The sequence below is a fragment of the Natrix helvetica genome, assembly GCF_964273705.1.
Source record: "Natrix helvetica genome assembly, chromosome: 10".
NCBI classification, from domain to species: domain Eukaryota; kingdom Metazoa; phylum Chordata; class Lepidosauria; order Squamata; family Natricidae; genus Natrix; species Natrix helvetica.
Window position 1 is genome coordinate 19,971,184 of NC_138561.1, and position 16,876 is coordinate 19,988,059.

Below are 16,876 nucleotides of genomic sequence, written 5' to 3' on the forward strand. Positions count from 1 at the left end.
GTGTGTGCTGTGCATTTCTTTCTAAGATCTAGGTGCTAGTGTCTCCATTTAAACTATCCCTAAGAAATCCTCTTTCCTCGACATTGTTTCGCTTATCTGCTCTGAAGCCTCCACTAAACTTATCTAGTCTTTCGATTAGGGAGACATGGTGGTTCAGTGGCTAAGACGCTGAGCTTGTCGATCAGAAAGGTTGGCAGTTTGATGGTTCAAATCCTTAACACTGCCTAACGGAGTGAGCTCCTGTGACTTGTCCCAGCTTCTGTCCACCTAGCAGTTCGAAAGCACGTAAAAATGCAAGTAGAAAAATAGGAGCCACCTTTGGTGGGAAGGTAACAGTGTTCCGTGCGCCTTGGGCGTTGAGTCATGCCAGCCACATGACCACGGAGACATTTTTGGACAGCGCTGGCTCTTTGGCTTTGAAACAGAGATGAGCACTGCCCCCTAGAGTCAGGAGCGACGAGCACATGTGTGCAAGAGGAACCTTTACCTTTACAATTTACGCTGTATAATTTGGCTTGGGCTGAGCAATTAGCCTCTTCTCTAAGTATTTTAGGATGGTCTTCTTCATGCCTCAATGAGTGTGTGTATTTGAAATAAAGAAAATAAATGAAATCCAAATGGAAAAGCTGACAACTTACAGGAACCCACTGCCTCCCCTATGGAAAAGTTTCCTCCACTTTTCAAACTGCGTCCAGTGGAGAGATGGCGATTTTATTTTGCGTTAAGGCATACATTTATTGCTGAGTAAGGATTTCTTTTCTTTTTCCTCCTAAACATCTCCTACCTTCCTAAAAAAATATCCCTCAATTGTCACCTTCATGAGATCTAGAACCCATGAATTCTAGAACAATTCTAGAACCGCAGGAGATGCAGGGGAACAAAACAACAACTCATTTCCCTTGTTCATATCCATGTTTATACTTATACCTGTTACCTTGTACATGTTTGACAAACTAAATAAAATAAAATAAAAAACTCTGCACCTTCTCTGTAGCCTAGGTAACTTGGTCAAAGTGGAAGGTTTGCAGTATTGCCCTTCCAAGGAGTTGTGCTTTGGAGTGTGTTCATTGGTGCTAATTAAGTTCCTCGGCTTCCAGCTAAGCAACGAATTGATGAAAGAGAAGCGTGTGTCCTCATTAAATCGGTGCATAGTTGGAAGGCTGCACATCAAAGGGAACCTGGTCAGCTCTGGAGTGCGGTGGCGCACACATCACACACACACACACATCACACACACACACACACACACACACTTTTCCCTGACGTGCCTGGGCTGCAAACCTGTCTATTATGTCACCCTTTCTAACTTCCCTTAGGACAAAACTTCTTCCTGCTTCTTGGTTGGTCTTGGCTCTGTCAAATATTATCCAAAACTTGTTCGTTGTCTGACTCTTTCTCCTTCTCTCTCTCTTTCTGTCTCTCTGTGTTTGTGTCTCTCTCTGTCTCTCTCTCTGCCTTTCTATCTCTCTCTCTCTGTCTCTTTCTGTCTCTCTCTCTGCCTTTCTCTCTGTCTCTTTCTGTCTCTCTTTCTGTCTTTCTCTCTCTCTCTCTCTCTCTGCCTTTCTCTCTCTGTCTCTCTCTGTCTCTCTTTCTGTCTCTTTCTCTCTGTGTGTGTCTGTCTGTCTCTCTCTGTCTCTCTCTTTCTCTGACTCTCTCTCTCTCTGTCTCTCTCTGCATGCGTGTGTATATCCTTCTGAAGGTGGAGCCCTCTTGCAATAAAGAAGGAGGGGGGAATAACAACTTAAAATGAAATGAATGCAAATATCCGGAGTTCCCCCACTTAGCACCCTGGTGTGGCAAGATAAAACGCACTCCAGTTCAAGGTTTGCTGCCTCACTGCCTGACAGGTCCTTTTTCAGATGCTCCTCTCATCCTCATAGACATCAGACCCCTTTGCCTGGGCTCTGAATCGTCCTCAGGAGTTTTATTTTTTTTAAATCTTATTTTATACCAAGGATCTTTTTTTTTCCCCTTTCCTTTTTTTTTTCCTTTTCTCTTCTCAGTGCCTCTCTGAGCAATCCGGTCATGTTTTTGCACCAGGCTGAACTGGATCATTCGCTGCTCTTCTACATGGGAGCCACTGTGGTCTATGGTGGGACGATTTTTTACCGGGCGAAGAAGAACCGGGTGGAGAAAGCCCCTCCTTTCCGCTGGGGTCTCCTGCTGCTTTTGACCCTGGAGGTCCTCTGCTTCGCCACCTTGAGAAGCTCTCTGGGCTTGGCTCTCTTCTCCCTGGCATGTCTGGTGTTTTGCTTGTACACCCCTGCGCAAGCAATGTTGCCCGTCGGCGGTAAAGCGGTGCTGATCACAGGTAAGGGAGGTTGAATGTCTTAAGGATGGATTAGCCATCCCACCTTCTCGGGTGGAATGGGCCAAGTTGGAATTGGCTAAAAGAACTTTTCTAGAAGGCTTGGAGCTAACATCTTTTCTTGTAGGTCTAGTTTATGTCTAGGATGTTTAGTTTAATGAAAAGAAGGGGAGACATGATAGCAGTCTTACGATATCTCAGGGGTTGCCACAAAGAAGAGGGAGTCAAACTATTCTCCAAGGCACCTGAGGGTAGAACAAGAAGCAATGGGTGGAAACTAATCAAGGAGAGAAGCAACTTAGAACTGAGGAGAAATTTCCTGACAGTTAGAACAATTAATCAGTGGAACAGAAGTTGCCTCCGGAAGTTGTGAATGCCCCAACACTGGAAGTCTTTAAGAAGATGTTGGATAGCCATTTGTCTGAAATGGTATAAGGTTTCCTGCCTAGGCAGGGGGTTGGACTAGAAGACCTCCAAGGTCCCTTGCAACTCTGCTATTCTAATTCTTTCATGAAGGTGAATAAAGATATATTCTTCCCCTCCTCAGACTGAAATCTGAGGATACTTTGGACTTCTTAGGTGGTGTGAAGATTGGGATGGGTTTTTGGGTAAGGATGCTTTCGGATGCAGGAGCTGTAAATGGTGAGGTGCTTGCTGAAACTGGTTGTTTCCTTGAAGACATTTCATGACCCAACTAGGGAACATGACGACAACTATGGGGTTCTTGGTGCTCTCTGAGCTTGGTTGTTTCTTTGCAGACATTTCATGACCCAATAGGGAACATCATCAGTGCTACATGATGATGAACTAGTACTGATGATTTAGCACTGATGGTGTTCCCTAGTTGGATCGTGAAATGTCTGCAAGAAAACTACCAAGCTCAGTGAGCACCAAGGACCTCACCATCCTCCTCCTCTCTGCAAAACCCCTCCCTTCTAGCCCTGACAATGTTTCCTAGCTGGGTCATGAAACGTCTGCCAGAAAACCACCAAGCTCAGAGAGCCCCAAGGAGTCCTCCTTTCAACCATGAGCTCCAAATGTTCTCCTTTATTGATTGTAAACTGTGAAATAATTTAGGGAAATAATTTTCTGAGCCTGCCACCTGGCCTTTTCTCCCTTTTCATCCCATGCAAAAAGGGAATGGGCAGCCTTTTTCAAAAGCTCTTTTTAGAAGGGTTAACTAGCGCAGCTCTTCGCGTCTGACAGGTGGCTTTAAAACGGTCAGGGTGATAAATGGCGACAGACCAAGTCCAGGAATGTGTGGCAGTGGGTGTGGATAGCACCTTGACACAAATTGCTGAATTGCCGGTACAGCACCTTGCCAAGAAGAGCATGTCACAGGAGGGCTGGAGCAAGGGAGAAAATTCCTCAATGGACTCTGAAAATAATAGTAAATCTCTCTTTTTCTCTCAATATCTCTCTGTTTCTCTCTCTCTCTCTCTCCTCTCAAACTCTCTCTCTCTCTCTCCTTCCTTCCCTCTTTTTCTCTCTCTCAATATATCTCCTTCTGTTTCTCTCCTCTCGATCTGTCTCTTCCTTTTCTCTCCTCCCTCTCTCTCTTCCTCTCTCTCAATATACCTCGTTTCTTTCCTCTCAATCTCTCTTCCTTTTTCTCTTTCCTCCCTCCCTCCCTCTTCTCTCTCTCAATAACTCTCTCTCTCTCTCTCTCTCTCTCTCTCACTCTCTCCTCTCAATCTGTCTCTCCCACTTCATCCTTCTCTCTCTCACTCTCCCTCTTTCTCACTCTCCCTCTTTCACTGTGTTGTCCTTTCTTTCCTTTTCCCTTTATGTCCCTTTCTCTCTCTCTATCTCTTTCTCTCTCACACAACCCAAAATGAGAATGAGAGACAGAGAAACAGAAAAATAAGAGCCTAGAAGGTTGATCATCCTTGCTTTGGTACTTTCGTGCTCCATTTTCTTTCCCTTTGGTGATGTGCTGAAAGATTAGATGCACTTCTCTCTCTCTCTCTCTTCCTCCCTCTCTCATATTGTCTATTAGCCACTAGAAATGGAAAACAAAACATGGCTGTTTGCATGATGAGTGTTGGAGAACAACTGGATTGACACTACCAAAAGTTCTCATGTCCACATTTAAAAAAATAAAGGGTCCTATTTTGCCTCCATGGAAGAAACCTCTGTCATTTCATGTGTCGCTTCACATTTTTGCAAAGGAGGGTCAAGGCAGACATGATTGACAACATCCAATGACAGATATGGAAGAAGAAGAAGGAGGATGAGGAGGAGGAGGAGGAGGAGGAAGTAGCAGTAGTAGTAGTAACCTTTGATATAGCTAGGCTGAGAGGTAGCGACTTAGGTGAATAGCACTTACGTGCTATTCCCATTCTCAGAACCAAGGTCTCCTGGTCACATACCTTACAGCCAAATACCAGTTGCGGCCAACAGTTCTCCTCTGCTCCCCACCCTTTGATTTATTTTTTGATGCTCTCCTTTCTTCTGCGGTTGTCCATCTGTCACCTCTTTAAAATCAGAAGCAGAGAAACATGCCTATTCTTTCTGACTTCTGACTTGGGCCCTTTGTGTAGATGGTGGGGTTTGAGTGGAGGACACATTAGCAGGATGATGGCTCATTTCCAACCAAGGGAAGCAAACCACAGTTTGGTTAAAGCAACGACTTGCCCTCTCTTTAGGTTGATGGATGCAGGCTGGGTTGAATTTCACAGAGACAGATTTGGCTACCTGGTGGGAAGAGATCTCAAACCTAAGTCTAACCTTGGACTCCATTGTCCAGATTTTGGATGGACTCTTCTTCCTAGAGCTTTTCAGGTGGCAGTTAGGCTCCCATCCTTGGGGGATGTTCTTTGTGGGGGCCCTTTCTTTGAGCTTGGTTTGTTTGGTTGTAGGCAACAACCAAGCTCAGAGAGCACTAAGGACCCCAAATTCAACCCTGAGCTACAAAATATGCTGTTGTGTCCGTATCACCGGAGTAAAAAAAAAGATCAAGCAGAATTAGATGGTATGTAGGGGACTTATTTCAACTCTGCAGATGTAGTGATTAAGGCATTGGGCAGGTACCAAGGAGATCAAAGTTCAAACCCTCATTCACCTAAGTCGCTACCTCTCAGCCTAGCTATATCAAAGGTTACTACTACTACTGCTACTTCTTCTTCCTCCTCCTCCTCCTCCTTCTTCCATATCCATCATTGAATGTTGTCAATCATGCTGGCGATATTATTTTTATCAACAGCCGCATTAAAAAATGCTGTTGAGTTTTGTCCAAACCAGTCCCTTACATTTTTTATGTATGTATGTTCATATGAATGTGTATATACTACATCACACGCACACATTAATATTTTGAACGGCTTCTTTAACAAGAATATATGCATGTTGATATATATAGACACATACCACAAACACACACACACACATTCATATATATATTTAATGATTTCTTTAATAGTAATGTATGTAGATATACATATGTATGTATGTGTAGTAATATCAGTATATGTGTATATACGCATACACCAGGGGTCAAATGCTACCAGTTCAGATTGGTTCACCCAAACCAGTAGTAAAGATGCCAGCTGTTTGCTTGAACTGGTAGTAAAAAAAAAATGCTAACGGTTTCAGGAGAACTGTTTTTCCCAACGATCAGCTGTGCCGCGCAATTTATATCAGTTGGAAAGTAGGATTTCCTGCTTTCTAGCTAATCAAAATTGTGTGGTGCAGCAGATTCTGCCACCTCGCTGTTTAGTTACCTTTGCAGGCGCCCTTAGTAGCAGGCTCCGCCCACCCACCTGGATGTCATTTTGACGCTCGGCGCATGCGCGGAAGATCCTGCGCATGCGTTGAGGCGAGCCCTCACATTGCTACTGAACGGGTTAGCAAAGGTAAGAGGATTTCACCCCTGGCATACACACATAGATACATACACTTATATGCATATATACATACTGTACACTAATATTTTTAATGGCTTCTTTAATAAGAATGTATATTACACACACACACACACGTATGTATACGTATGCTTATATTTTTAATGGCTTCTTTGATAGGAACCGACTGTGGGATTGGCCATGAGCTCGCCAAGTACCTTGACAGTTTAGGGTTTACTGTCTTTGCCGGCGTCTTAAATGCATCGGGGCCCGGGGCCAAAAAGCTGAAGGAGACTTCCTCCGAAAGGCTTTCCATTCTGCAGCTGGATATCACCAGTTCTGCGCAAATCCAGGAGGCTAATCTCGAAATAAGACGGAAGTTGCAACATGAAGGTAGGGCTTGTTTGCACTCTTCCCGCCCTCTGTGAGCCTCGTTCTGGCCGAGGTGACTTTTTTTTCTTTTTTGCAAAGGTCCAGAAAGGAGGCATGTTGATATTGGCCTGAGCAGCCTAATCATATTTCAAAATCAGGAGGCTGTTTACCTCCTATGAGCGGCCGATGGAATGAACAGAATTGAGATAAAAGATCTACCTTAACGCGGTTGCATGCGGTCAACTCAAGGGTGGGGGTTACAAGCTGGACGGTTGCCCAATATCTGCAATCTAGATAATGAAAAACCTTGCAGCCACACGTGGTTATCCATCAAAACATTGTCAGATCTCAACACTGCGACATCCAAATGCTGCTATTAAAAACAATAAAATCAATGGTCTATCTAACGTCTGAAACACAATCAACCCTACTTGTCAGGCATGAGGTTTTGGGGGTTTCCCCTCCCCTTCCTTCCAGCTCATCAAGGCTGAGTTATGCCTGTTTGCAACCCTTTACGTTCCAGAGGATTGCAGCTTATTCACAGTATTTAATACAAGAACTTTATAACAAACAGAGAGGGGGGGACAGAGGCAAGGAAGGAAAGAAAAGGAGGGAAGGGAAGGAAGGAAGGAGCGGGAGGAGGGCAGGAAGGAAGGAAGGAAGGAAGAAAAAGAGGGAGACAGAGGGAGAGGGAGGGAGGAAGGAAAAACAGGGAGGGAGAGAGGGAAGGAAGGAAGGAAGAAAAAAGGAGGAAGGAAAAATGGAGGGAGGGAGAGAAGGAAGGAAAACAGCGAGGGAGGGACAGAGGCAAGGAGTAAAGGAATGAAGGAGGGAAAGGAAAGGACGGAAGGGAAGGAAGGAGAGGGAGGAGAGCGGGAAGGAAGGAAGAAAAAGGGAGAGAGCGGGAAGGAAGGAAGAAAAAGGGAGAGGGAGGGAAGGAAGGAAGAAAAAAGGAGGAAGGAAAATGGAGGGAGGGAGAGAAGGAAGGAAAACAGCAAGGGAGGGACAGAGGGAAGGAATAAAGGAATGAAGGAGGGAAAGGAAAGGAGGGAAGGAAGGAAGGAGAGAAGGAAGGAAGGAAGAAAAAGGGAGAGGGAGGGAGGAAGGAAGGAAGAAAACAGGAGGGAGGAAAAATGGAGGGAGGGAGGGAAAGAAGGAAAAACGGGAAGGGAGGGAGCAACAGAGGGAAGGAATAAAGGAAGGAAAAACAGACAAGGAAGGAAGGAAGGAAGGCAGGCAGGCAGGCAGGCTCTGGGATTGCTTCTTTCCTCCCACAGGAATTCATTAATTCACTTGTTGGGCTTTCCTTTCTGCTTTCTCCAGAGCTTTGGGCTGTTATCAACAATGCAGGGATCCTGGGGTTCATTGCTGACGGAGAACTGCTCCCCATGAGTTCTTACAAGCAGTGCATGGATGTAAATTTCTTTGGGCCTGTTGAAATATCCAAAGTGTTCTTACCGTTGCTCCGGAAATCCAAGGGAAGGATTATTAACGTCTCGAGTTTGGCAGGTGAGTTATGCTCACGTTTCCTAGCAAGTTGTAAATTTATAGGCCGTCACCTGGGTTGGATTCTGCTCCCTTAACGGCCACTTTTCTGAACCTTTCAAGCTGCCGTGCGGGAGGCTTCCAAATGAATCACGGATCTAACGATCAAACGGCAGGAAAAAGCAGATCTGTCAATGCTAAACAATTGAGCTATCTAACATCCAAGAAGATTTAGTTTGGCACCGTAGGAACAGGGCACTATCACATCTCTAATCTCGAAGTATTTATAGCCATGCCAAGGCCAAAAATGCAGGGGAAATGTGCACTGGCCTGTGTTTGTGCGTGCGTGTGTGTGTGTGTGCATGTGTGTGTGTGTGTGTGTGTGTGCGCGCGCACACGCATGCACTTGTCTCTTTGTGTGTTTTGCTTCTATGCAAACCAACGGCTCACTTATCTTTCAAAATTTGTCCTTCTCTGAGTATTGCAATGGAGCTTCCCTAAGGCAAAAATAAAGCATGTATTAAAGAAAGGCATGAGTAGTTATTTACAGACTCACGAAAAAAGAATGTCCAGAATTGCATTTTATTGGCGTTAACAAACCGCTTACGATTTCCCATGGATTCTAATAAACACAACGCAGACTTCGGATCAGATCTATCAATTAAAATGGGCCCCCCTTTTTTCCCCTTGTCTATTAAATCCCATCTTCAGAAAAGTCCCAAACAAAAGATTGGATAATGCAATGAAATATGATGTAATATTCTCATTCCCTGCACTGTAAAAAGTATTTCTTACAGGAGGAACATGAATTGCTTGAGGCTCTTTTGTCTGGTAGCTACAGAATTGGGTGTTTGTTTGTTTTTTTATTAAATCCAGCTAGCAGTTTCAGTTGGGATGGATGAATCAGTTTCAGTTGGGATGGATGAATCGGAGCAAAAGAAATGAGGCACTAATATATATATATATATATATATATATAGTAGGTTCTCGTTCATATATGTGTGTGTGTGCGTGTTGTATTTGTGCTGATAAATAAATAAAGGGAGACTAGTATAGATCTATTTCAAGCTATTTAGGGCATATTTGGGCATACCAGGGGTTGTAACACACATACACACACACACACATTTGTTTTCGTAGATTTTCATGGGTGTAGGTATGCTGGATTTTGTTGTATTCGGGTCTTTTCCTGTGTAGGATTGAGATTATCTTGGCGACGATCATCTAAATCTGAGCCTGAAGTATGTGGCAGTAGCCAAAAAAGCCAACAAAACCAGTAATGGGACTCATTCTTTTTTTACTACCGGTTCTGTGGGCATGGCTTTGTGGGTGTGGTGTGGCTTTGTGGGCATGGCTTTGTGGGTGTGGCAGGGGAAGGATACTACAAAACCCACATTCCCTCCTCATCCCACTAACCTACTTTTCAGCTCCATTCTCCTGTTCAGGGCAACAAAAGAAGATCAGCTAGGAAAATGGGAGGAAGCGGGGGCGGGGCCAGCCTATTTGCCGGTTTTCCGAACTACTCAAAATTTACCGGTTCTCCAGAACAGGTCAGAATTGGCTGAATACCACCTCTGAACACAACCCTAGGTTGCATTAACAGAGGGATAGAATCAAGTTCACCTGAAGTACTAGTGCCACTTTACAAAGCCTTAGTAAGACCACACTTGGAATACTATATCCAGTTTATGTTTGCCACAATGTAAAAAAAGATGTTGAGATTCTGGAAAGAGTGCAGAGAAGAGCAATCAAGATGATTAGGGTACTGGAAGAACAGTTGAAGGAATTGGGTATATCTAATCTATTGAAAAGAAGGACCGGGGTGACACGATAGCAGTGTTCCAATATTTGTGGGGCTGCCACAAAGAAGAGGGGGTCAAGCTATTTTCAAAACCATCTGAAGACAGAACAACAATAATGGACAATTGCAAACCATCAAAATTATAAGCGGATACATTTTATTTATCCCATGATAGTCTAAAGCACTGAATAACTGACTAATTTCTGGAAGGCATGAGGTACGTATAACCTGGCAATGTTCTTTTTCCAATATCCTTTAAGAAAAAGGAGGAGGAGAGGAAAAAAATAAGACAAGCATTTCAGAACTATATTTAGCCAGCAAGAACTTAGACCTTTTGATTTGTTTGCTGCTAAGAATTTTATATTTAACTTCATCTTAGTGTTTAGCTTTTCCTGAAACTTTTTGTCCTTCATTGGTGAGTCTGTTTTGATTTGTCTCGCAGGAGGAATCCCAATGCCACGGTTTGCTGCCTATGGCGCCTCCAAAGCAGCCCTCTCCATGTTTTCTGGCGTTATGAGGCAGGAGCTGTCCGTATGGGGCATAAAGGTTTCCATTCTCCATCCATCAGGCTTCAAAACATGTAAGTTCTCTCTCCATCAGACTTCACACAGAGAATTTGTCTCTGGTGCAGAAATTATCATTGTACACACAAAGTCATAGAATCATCATCATAATCCATCACTGCTGGTTCTGTGACCCAGGCCTGAATTCCACTACCGGTTCGGCCAAATTGGGCCGAACCGGTAGCAACCCGCCTCTGGTCAACAAATATTTTCCCAGCCCTCCTTCTGACCTGTGCAATAATATACGGGTCTTCTCTGGAAGGTAGCCTGGATTGCAATTGTTCTTTTTGCAGTCTTAACTATCTGTTGGAGTCTTTTATAGGAATAACTTCTGAATAACCAAAGAAGCTAGACATTCCAATATATATATATAAATATATGAATGTGTTGGTTTTCTAGCAATCGGGGGGAATCCTGAAGACTGGAAAAAGGAAGAGCAGATGATTATGGACGGCCTAGCTCCAGATGTGAAGAAAGATTATGGCGAGGATTACATCCACAACCTGCGGGTGTTCCTCGGTGAGATGGTTACGATTTGCTCGTCGGACCTCTCGCCTATCTTCACCGATGTTCTGCATGCTTTACTGGCCGAGCGACCCAAAGGTTTATACACTCCAGGCAAAAACAGCTACACCTTCCTCCTCGTGTTCTGTTATTTTCCTCTCTGGTTTTATGACTTTTTCATGAGCAAAATATTGGGCAGCCCTCAAATTCCTTATGCTCTCCGAATGGTGGAGGGAAAAAAGCAGGTTGTCAATTGAGCGAGAAATCTGCTGCACCCTTCAACAGATGGAAGTCGGTAGCCCCTCAAATTTTCAATGGTTTGTGCCCTTTATTTGATAAGTTTGTTCAGCTAATTTCGCCACCTAGGAAACCAGTAAACTATAGGCGGAGGTAGAGGTAGGTAGCAATATAAGCATAGATTTTAGAATGGTAAAGGAGGAAGCTTTAAGCTTATAATAGCGAACATCTCGTGATAACACCTTCTAAGGTTCACCTTTGTTTTCAGATGGAGATTAGCTTTTTCTGGGATTGTATTTTGTGTTTTGGGGCAATGCTGAAAAAACGTCTTCCCTTTTCCAAAGATTCATATATATTTTTTCCCTATCTTCTGTTTGACCTCATCCAATCAATACCTATTATACATATACTATATAATACAGTATACATTTTCCATCCATGATTTTGCTCAGGATTATATAAAAGTAAAACAAAACCGTACTCGCCTGAACTCTTCTGAAAACTTTAGGGGAGGAACATGAATGGATTGTGTGTGTGTGTGTGTGTGTGTGTGTGTGTATACATACATACATACATACTATATATATATATATATATATATATATGTATGTATGTATGTATGTATGTATGTATGTATGTATGCATGCATGCATGCATGTGTATGTGTTTACGCACACACACACACACACACACACATGTATATATATCCGGACCAAACGTAATTTGTAATGTTGGATTTCCCCCCTTACCAGAGGGAGCCTCCTTGTGGAGTACCGTGAAGCCGTTACCATGGAAACTCCACTGTGAAACTCCACAGTGGAAGCCATTTAAGGCAGTACTGTAGAAGCCACTTTAAGGCACAACAGGCTGTATCCTAACAGAACATCCCCCCTGGAGGGGTATTAGGGGTGTCTTACCCCCACAGTATTTGTCTCCAGAGGGTAAGTCATCTGTGTACCAAGTTTGGTTGAAATTGCTCCAGGTGTTCCAGAGTTATGCTGGAACACACACACACAGCCATTTTTATATATGTAGATATATATATGAATTTGCATCATCTTGTTGCATTTTAAGATAACAGTGAGTTTGTCCTTTGTGCCAGTACATGCTTAAGGCGCTACCCTGGGTCAACCTGAGCTGAGCTGATCAGAAGAAAGAACTGACGTTTGACCTGGTTCCTAAATTACTTAATGGAATCGCCAAACCACAAATGAGAAAATCCAAGAGATCATAAAAGTTTGTCATTAACAGTAATAGCAGCTATAGTCAAAGGTTATACTGTGCCTGGGCCAGTTCAAAGAGTCCAGTGCCAAGAAGCAGGATAAAGGGGGGGGGGGAGACATAGATATGCTTACTTTGCAAATAGTGGCTAGTAGAATGAGTTTCCTGCACAGGAGAAGGAGCTGCAGGCAGTTATCTCTTTAAGTGTCATCCTTTTAGGCCACAGGTCACATGTACTTTTGTGTTTCCTCCTCTGTTCAAATCCTGTATGTGTAAATAAATATCACTCAACTTCAAGAGCTTTCCAGATTTGCTCAGAGAATGTCTGTGAATGCTCCGTTGGCAAAGGCTTTGTGCTCACAATCCTAAATGTAACCTGGATTAACGATTGAGACAATTGCGTGCCTACAATGCTTCTGCTGCTTGGGACATCGTCCATTCGTTTGGATTGTGGCCAATATCGTTAAGGTTGTATGGAATGAGGCGACGTAGAAGAAAAGCACGAGGCCTCCATAACAAGTGTTCCTTTGGTCCACATCCTAATAAAGATATATTTATTACATTTTAACTTGATCTTCAGCTTCTTGAGAGGTAATAGCAAGTCCTACAGCCAGTGGTGAAATTCAATTTTTTTTACTACCGGTTCTGTGGGCCTGGCTTGGTGGGCATGGTGTGGCTTGGTGGGCATGGTTTGGTGGGCATGGCAGGGGAAGGATACTGCAAAATCTCCATTCCCACCCCACTCTTGGACCAGCCAAAGGTGGCATTTGTCGGTTCTCCGAACTACTCAAAATTTTCGCTACTGGTTCTCTAGAACCTGTCAAAACCTGCTGGTTTTCACCCGTGCCTATATCCCTTTGCCAGCCAACTTTAAATCACACAACACGAATGAGATTGGAAGAGACAAATGGGCATGTGAAAGGGGGAATCAAGCCTAATATTAAGCAGAGTGGGCCATAGAAACATCTCTGGTTCTTACAATTTTGAGATGCTATCAGTCTTCTTGCTGGGACCTGATGTCATATTTTGGGGCACAGGTTCTCCATACCTGCTTTAAAAGTTCCAGATCCCATAATATCCTACTTTTTTCTCCAGGAGCTTGAGGTGTCCTAGATTGCATCTTCATCAATCCTATGAAAGCAGTTGGACCAAGACTACAGGACTGGTCCAAGGTCATCTTCAGACTTTCTACAGACTATAAAAGAAGTTTTAGTTTGTTGTTGTTTTTTACATTTCCCCTGACATTAACATAGGTTTTTTCCCCCAGTTTGCCATGTCGTACGTCTAAATAATTGGTGCCACCGGCATGATTAGAAGCAGGAAAGTGACATGGGGGCAACTGTGACCCAACTGGGTTTGAATAAATAGCCCTAACAAATATTGGCACTCGTTGATTGATTTAACCAAGGAAGCCCTCAAGGTTAAACTGGAAACTAGGCTTCCAAGAATAAACAGAATGGCCCTGTTTAAACATAAACACACACACACCAGGAGATGCAATGAAACAAAAAGCCAATGCAATCCTAAATTGCATTAAGAGGGATACAATCAAGATCAAGTGAGGTCTTAATACCACTCTGTAAAGCCTTAGTAAGACCACACCTAGAATACTGCATTGAGCTTTTGTTACCACACTATAAAAAAAGAGGTTGAGACTCTAGAAAAAGTGCAGAGAAGAGCAACCAGGATGATGAGGGGACCGGAGGCTAAAACATACAACGAACAGTTGCAGGAACCAGGCATGGCTAGTCTAGTGAAGAGAAGGACCAGGGGAGACATGATAGCAGTCTTCCAATATTTGAAGGGATGACACAAGGAAGAGGAAGTCAACCTGTTTTCCTAAGCACCTGAAGGCCAGACAAGGAATGGATGGAAACTGATCAAGGAGAGATTCAACCTAAAAATAAGGAGGAACGTTCTAACAGTGAGAACAATCAACTGATGGAACAGAAGTTGCCTTCAGAAGTTGTGGGAGCTCCATTACTGGAAGCTTTCAAGAAGAGACTGGACTGCCCTCTGTCAGAAATGGTGTAGGGTCTCTTGCTTGGGTGGAGAGGAGTTGGACTAGATGACCTACAAGGCCCCTTCCAACTCCATTAATCTGTTAAAAGAGATGTGGTGAGCATGCAGTATTATACATTTTGTTAGATTGCTCTGCTTGTACCATCTCAGAAGATCCTGCAGCAGTGAAGCAGTTTTTCAAGTTCAGGTTTCCTTTGGAGAAAGCTGCCCCATGAATGAAGAAACAACTTAGCTTTCGAGCCAATAAAGAATAATCTTGAGAGCAAAAACTGTCTGGTGCTTATCGGTTCCTTTCTTGCCTATGGAGATTCTCTGTCATCCAGTCATGGTTGTCCCAAAGGTGCTTTTTCAAGAGGCAGCTGGACTTTCTGGTTTTTCTTTGAAGATATTTTGCTTCTCGTCTGAGAAGCTTCTTCCGAAGAGCTGAAGGAAAAGAGGTGGCTACTTTAATAAGCTGTAGACATCTGTCCTAATGCATGAAGTGCTTTTGAATCTCATGAGCTGGTATAAACCCTGAACTGAAAGGAATGAATGGTCTTAAATAGTTATCCATTCTTCTTTTTCACCGTGAAAAGCAGATAAGAGACCCAGAAAAGAGAGTTTTGTTTGGTTTTTTTTTTTAAAAGCGACAACTTCGGTGGCACTTCATTTTCTACTGTACAGAGTAATTACAGTCTCTGTCAGATCAAGGAGTGAATTTACCAGCTCAGGTAGATAGACATGAAAAGTTAAAAAGGGGCTCTTGGAAATTACAAAATGAGCACCACAGAAATGAGATCTGCTCCTTCCTTGCTGACGGATTGTCTCTTCCTATTTGGGAAGATGAGAGGTTAGAAAGCGTGAAGTTGGCGTTTCAGAGAAGCTGGAAACACCAAGCATCTGGGCTTCCTAACCTTTCTCCTGAGTTGGTAGAGGAACATATTTCTTTGTCATGGGCAAACTGGTTTCACCTTTTGCAGAGGGGCAAAAACAAACAAACAGATAGACAAACAAATGGATAGACAGACAAGTAGACAGACAGATAGATGATAATGATAGATAGATAGATAGATAGATAGATAGAGAGAGAGAGAGAGAGAGAGAGAGAGAGAGAGAGAGAGAGAGAGATAGATAGATAGATAGATAGATAGATAGATAGATAGATAGATAGGAAATAGAGTTAGCTAGAGAAAGATGATTATGGATGGATAGATAGATAGATAGATAGATAGATAGATAGATAGATAGATAGATAGATAGATAGATAGATAGATAGATAGATAGATAATGATGATAGATAGACAGGCATACAGACAGACAGAAGAGATAGAAATAGCTAGAGAAAGATGATTATAGATGGCTAGATAGATGGATAGTTAGATAGAAAATGATGATAGACATATATATGATAGTGCTGATGATAGATAGTTAGATAGATAGATAGATAGATAGATAGATAGATAGATGGATGGATGGATGGATGGATGGATGGATGGATGGATGGATGGATGGATGATGGATGGATGGATGGATGGATGGATGGATGGAAGGTTATTTTAATAAATAAAAAGATTTTAAGAAGAGATTGGACAGCCGTTTGTCTAAAATGGATTAGGGGTGTTGCTTTGCACATTTTTTTAATGAGACTAAGGAAGAATATAATGCATTTCCTTCGGAACTTCAGAAGTCCAGTTGCTCTCCACAATCTTCCCAGTAATACCTATGAGGTATTCAGGGGTGAAATTCAGCAGGTTCTGGAGAACTGGCAGTGTAAATTTTGAGTAGTTGGAGAACTGGCTGGCCCCAGAGTGGGGTGGGAATGGGGATTTTGCAGTAGCCTTCCCCTGCCACACCCACCAAGCCACACCCACAGAACCGGTAGTAAAAAAAATTGAATGTCACCACTGGGGCTATTCCTGATAGAACAATTAATCAGTGGAACAACTTTCCTCCAGAACATTTGGGTATTCCATCCCTGGAGGGTTTTTAAGAAGAGACTGGAGAGCCACTTGTCTGAAATGTTGTAGGGGGTCTGCTTGAGCAGGGGGTTAGACTAGAAGACCCCCAAGGTTACTTCCAGCTCTATGGTGATTGGTTGGTTAATAGGTCTTTCTTCCTGGTGCCTAAGAGACTATTATTTTATAAGCATTAGTCAATTATTTATGAATAGCTGATCTTTGGCTGGTCAATATGGTCAAAGCTCAGGTTTCAATAAGGTCATCACTTTAGCCTCAGTAACACCTACTACTAGGGAGGAAAAGTAAGCCTTGTCACTTATGTGTTCATCGAGCAGGGGAAGGTACGGATGGGGGGGGCTCCCCAAAACACTTTTATTCCACATTTTTACGGCCTGAGTCATCTTCTCTGCTGGCTAGGAACTGCAGAGAAGTAGGGCTGGAAGCGCTGTGCTAGATGTCGGATTTATGAGTACACACTTGCATTGTTTGGCTTGCAGAACGAACGTGGTCCCAAACAAGCACAACAGGAATCCCATGTCCTACAATTCAAGAATTTCACTTGCCAGTGATCACAGCCAAGAACG

At 43.2% G+C, this 16,876-nt stretch overlaps 2 protein-coding genes across 2 annotated transcripts in view; one reads left to right on the plus strand and one right to left on the minus strand.

The window, feature by feature from the left end:
• The window catches only part of SDR42E1 (short chain dehydrogenase/reductase family 42E, member 1), a 42,053-nt gene that overhangs the window by 16,759 nt on the left and 8,418 nt on the right, over window positions 1-16,876 (minus strand). The window contains exon 3 of the mRNA XM_081963486.1: window positions 7,981-8,165. The gene's annotated coding sequence lies outside the window, so the exon portion shown is untranslated. The remainder of the gene's footprint in view (window positions 1-7,980; window positions 8,166-16,876) is intronic.
• On the plus strand, window positions 1,830-11,649 carry HSD17B2 (hydroxysteroid 17-beta dehydrogenase 2). Its single transcript, XM_081963507.1, has 5 exons — window positions 1,830-2,311; window positions 6,331-6,543; window positions 7,846-8,031; window positions 10,251-10,388; window positions 10,771-11,649. Exons 1-5 carry the CDS (start codon window positions 2,026-2,028, stop codon window positions 11,130-11,132), a joined length of 1,185 nt encoding a protein of 394 aa, XP_081819633.1. The 5' UTR covers window positions 1,830-2,025; the 3' UTR covers window positions 11,133-11,649.

Excerpts from the sequence above, each read along its gene's own strand:
- HSD17B2 (XM_081963507.1), top strand. The coding sequence starts at position 2,026 with ATGTTTTTGCACCAGGCTGAACTGGATCATTCGCTGCTCTTCTACATG. Across the intron at positions 2,312-6,330 it reads TAAAGCGGTGCTGATCACAG|GAACCGACTGTGGGATTGGC; the intron begins GTAAGGGAGGTT and ends CTTCTTTGATAG. Across the intron at positions 10,389-10,770 it reads TCCATCAGGCTTCAAAACAT|CAATCGGGGGGAATCCTGAA; the intron begins GTAAGTTCTCTC and ends TTGGTTTTCTAG.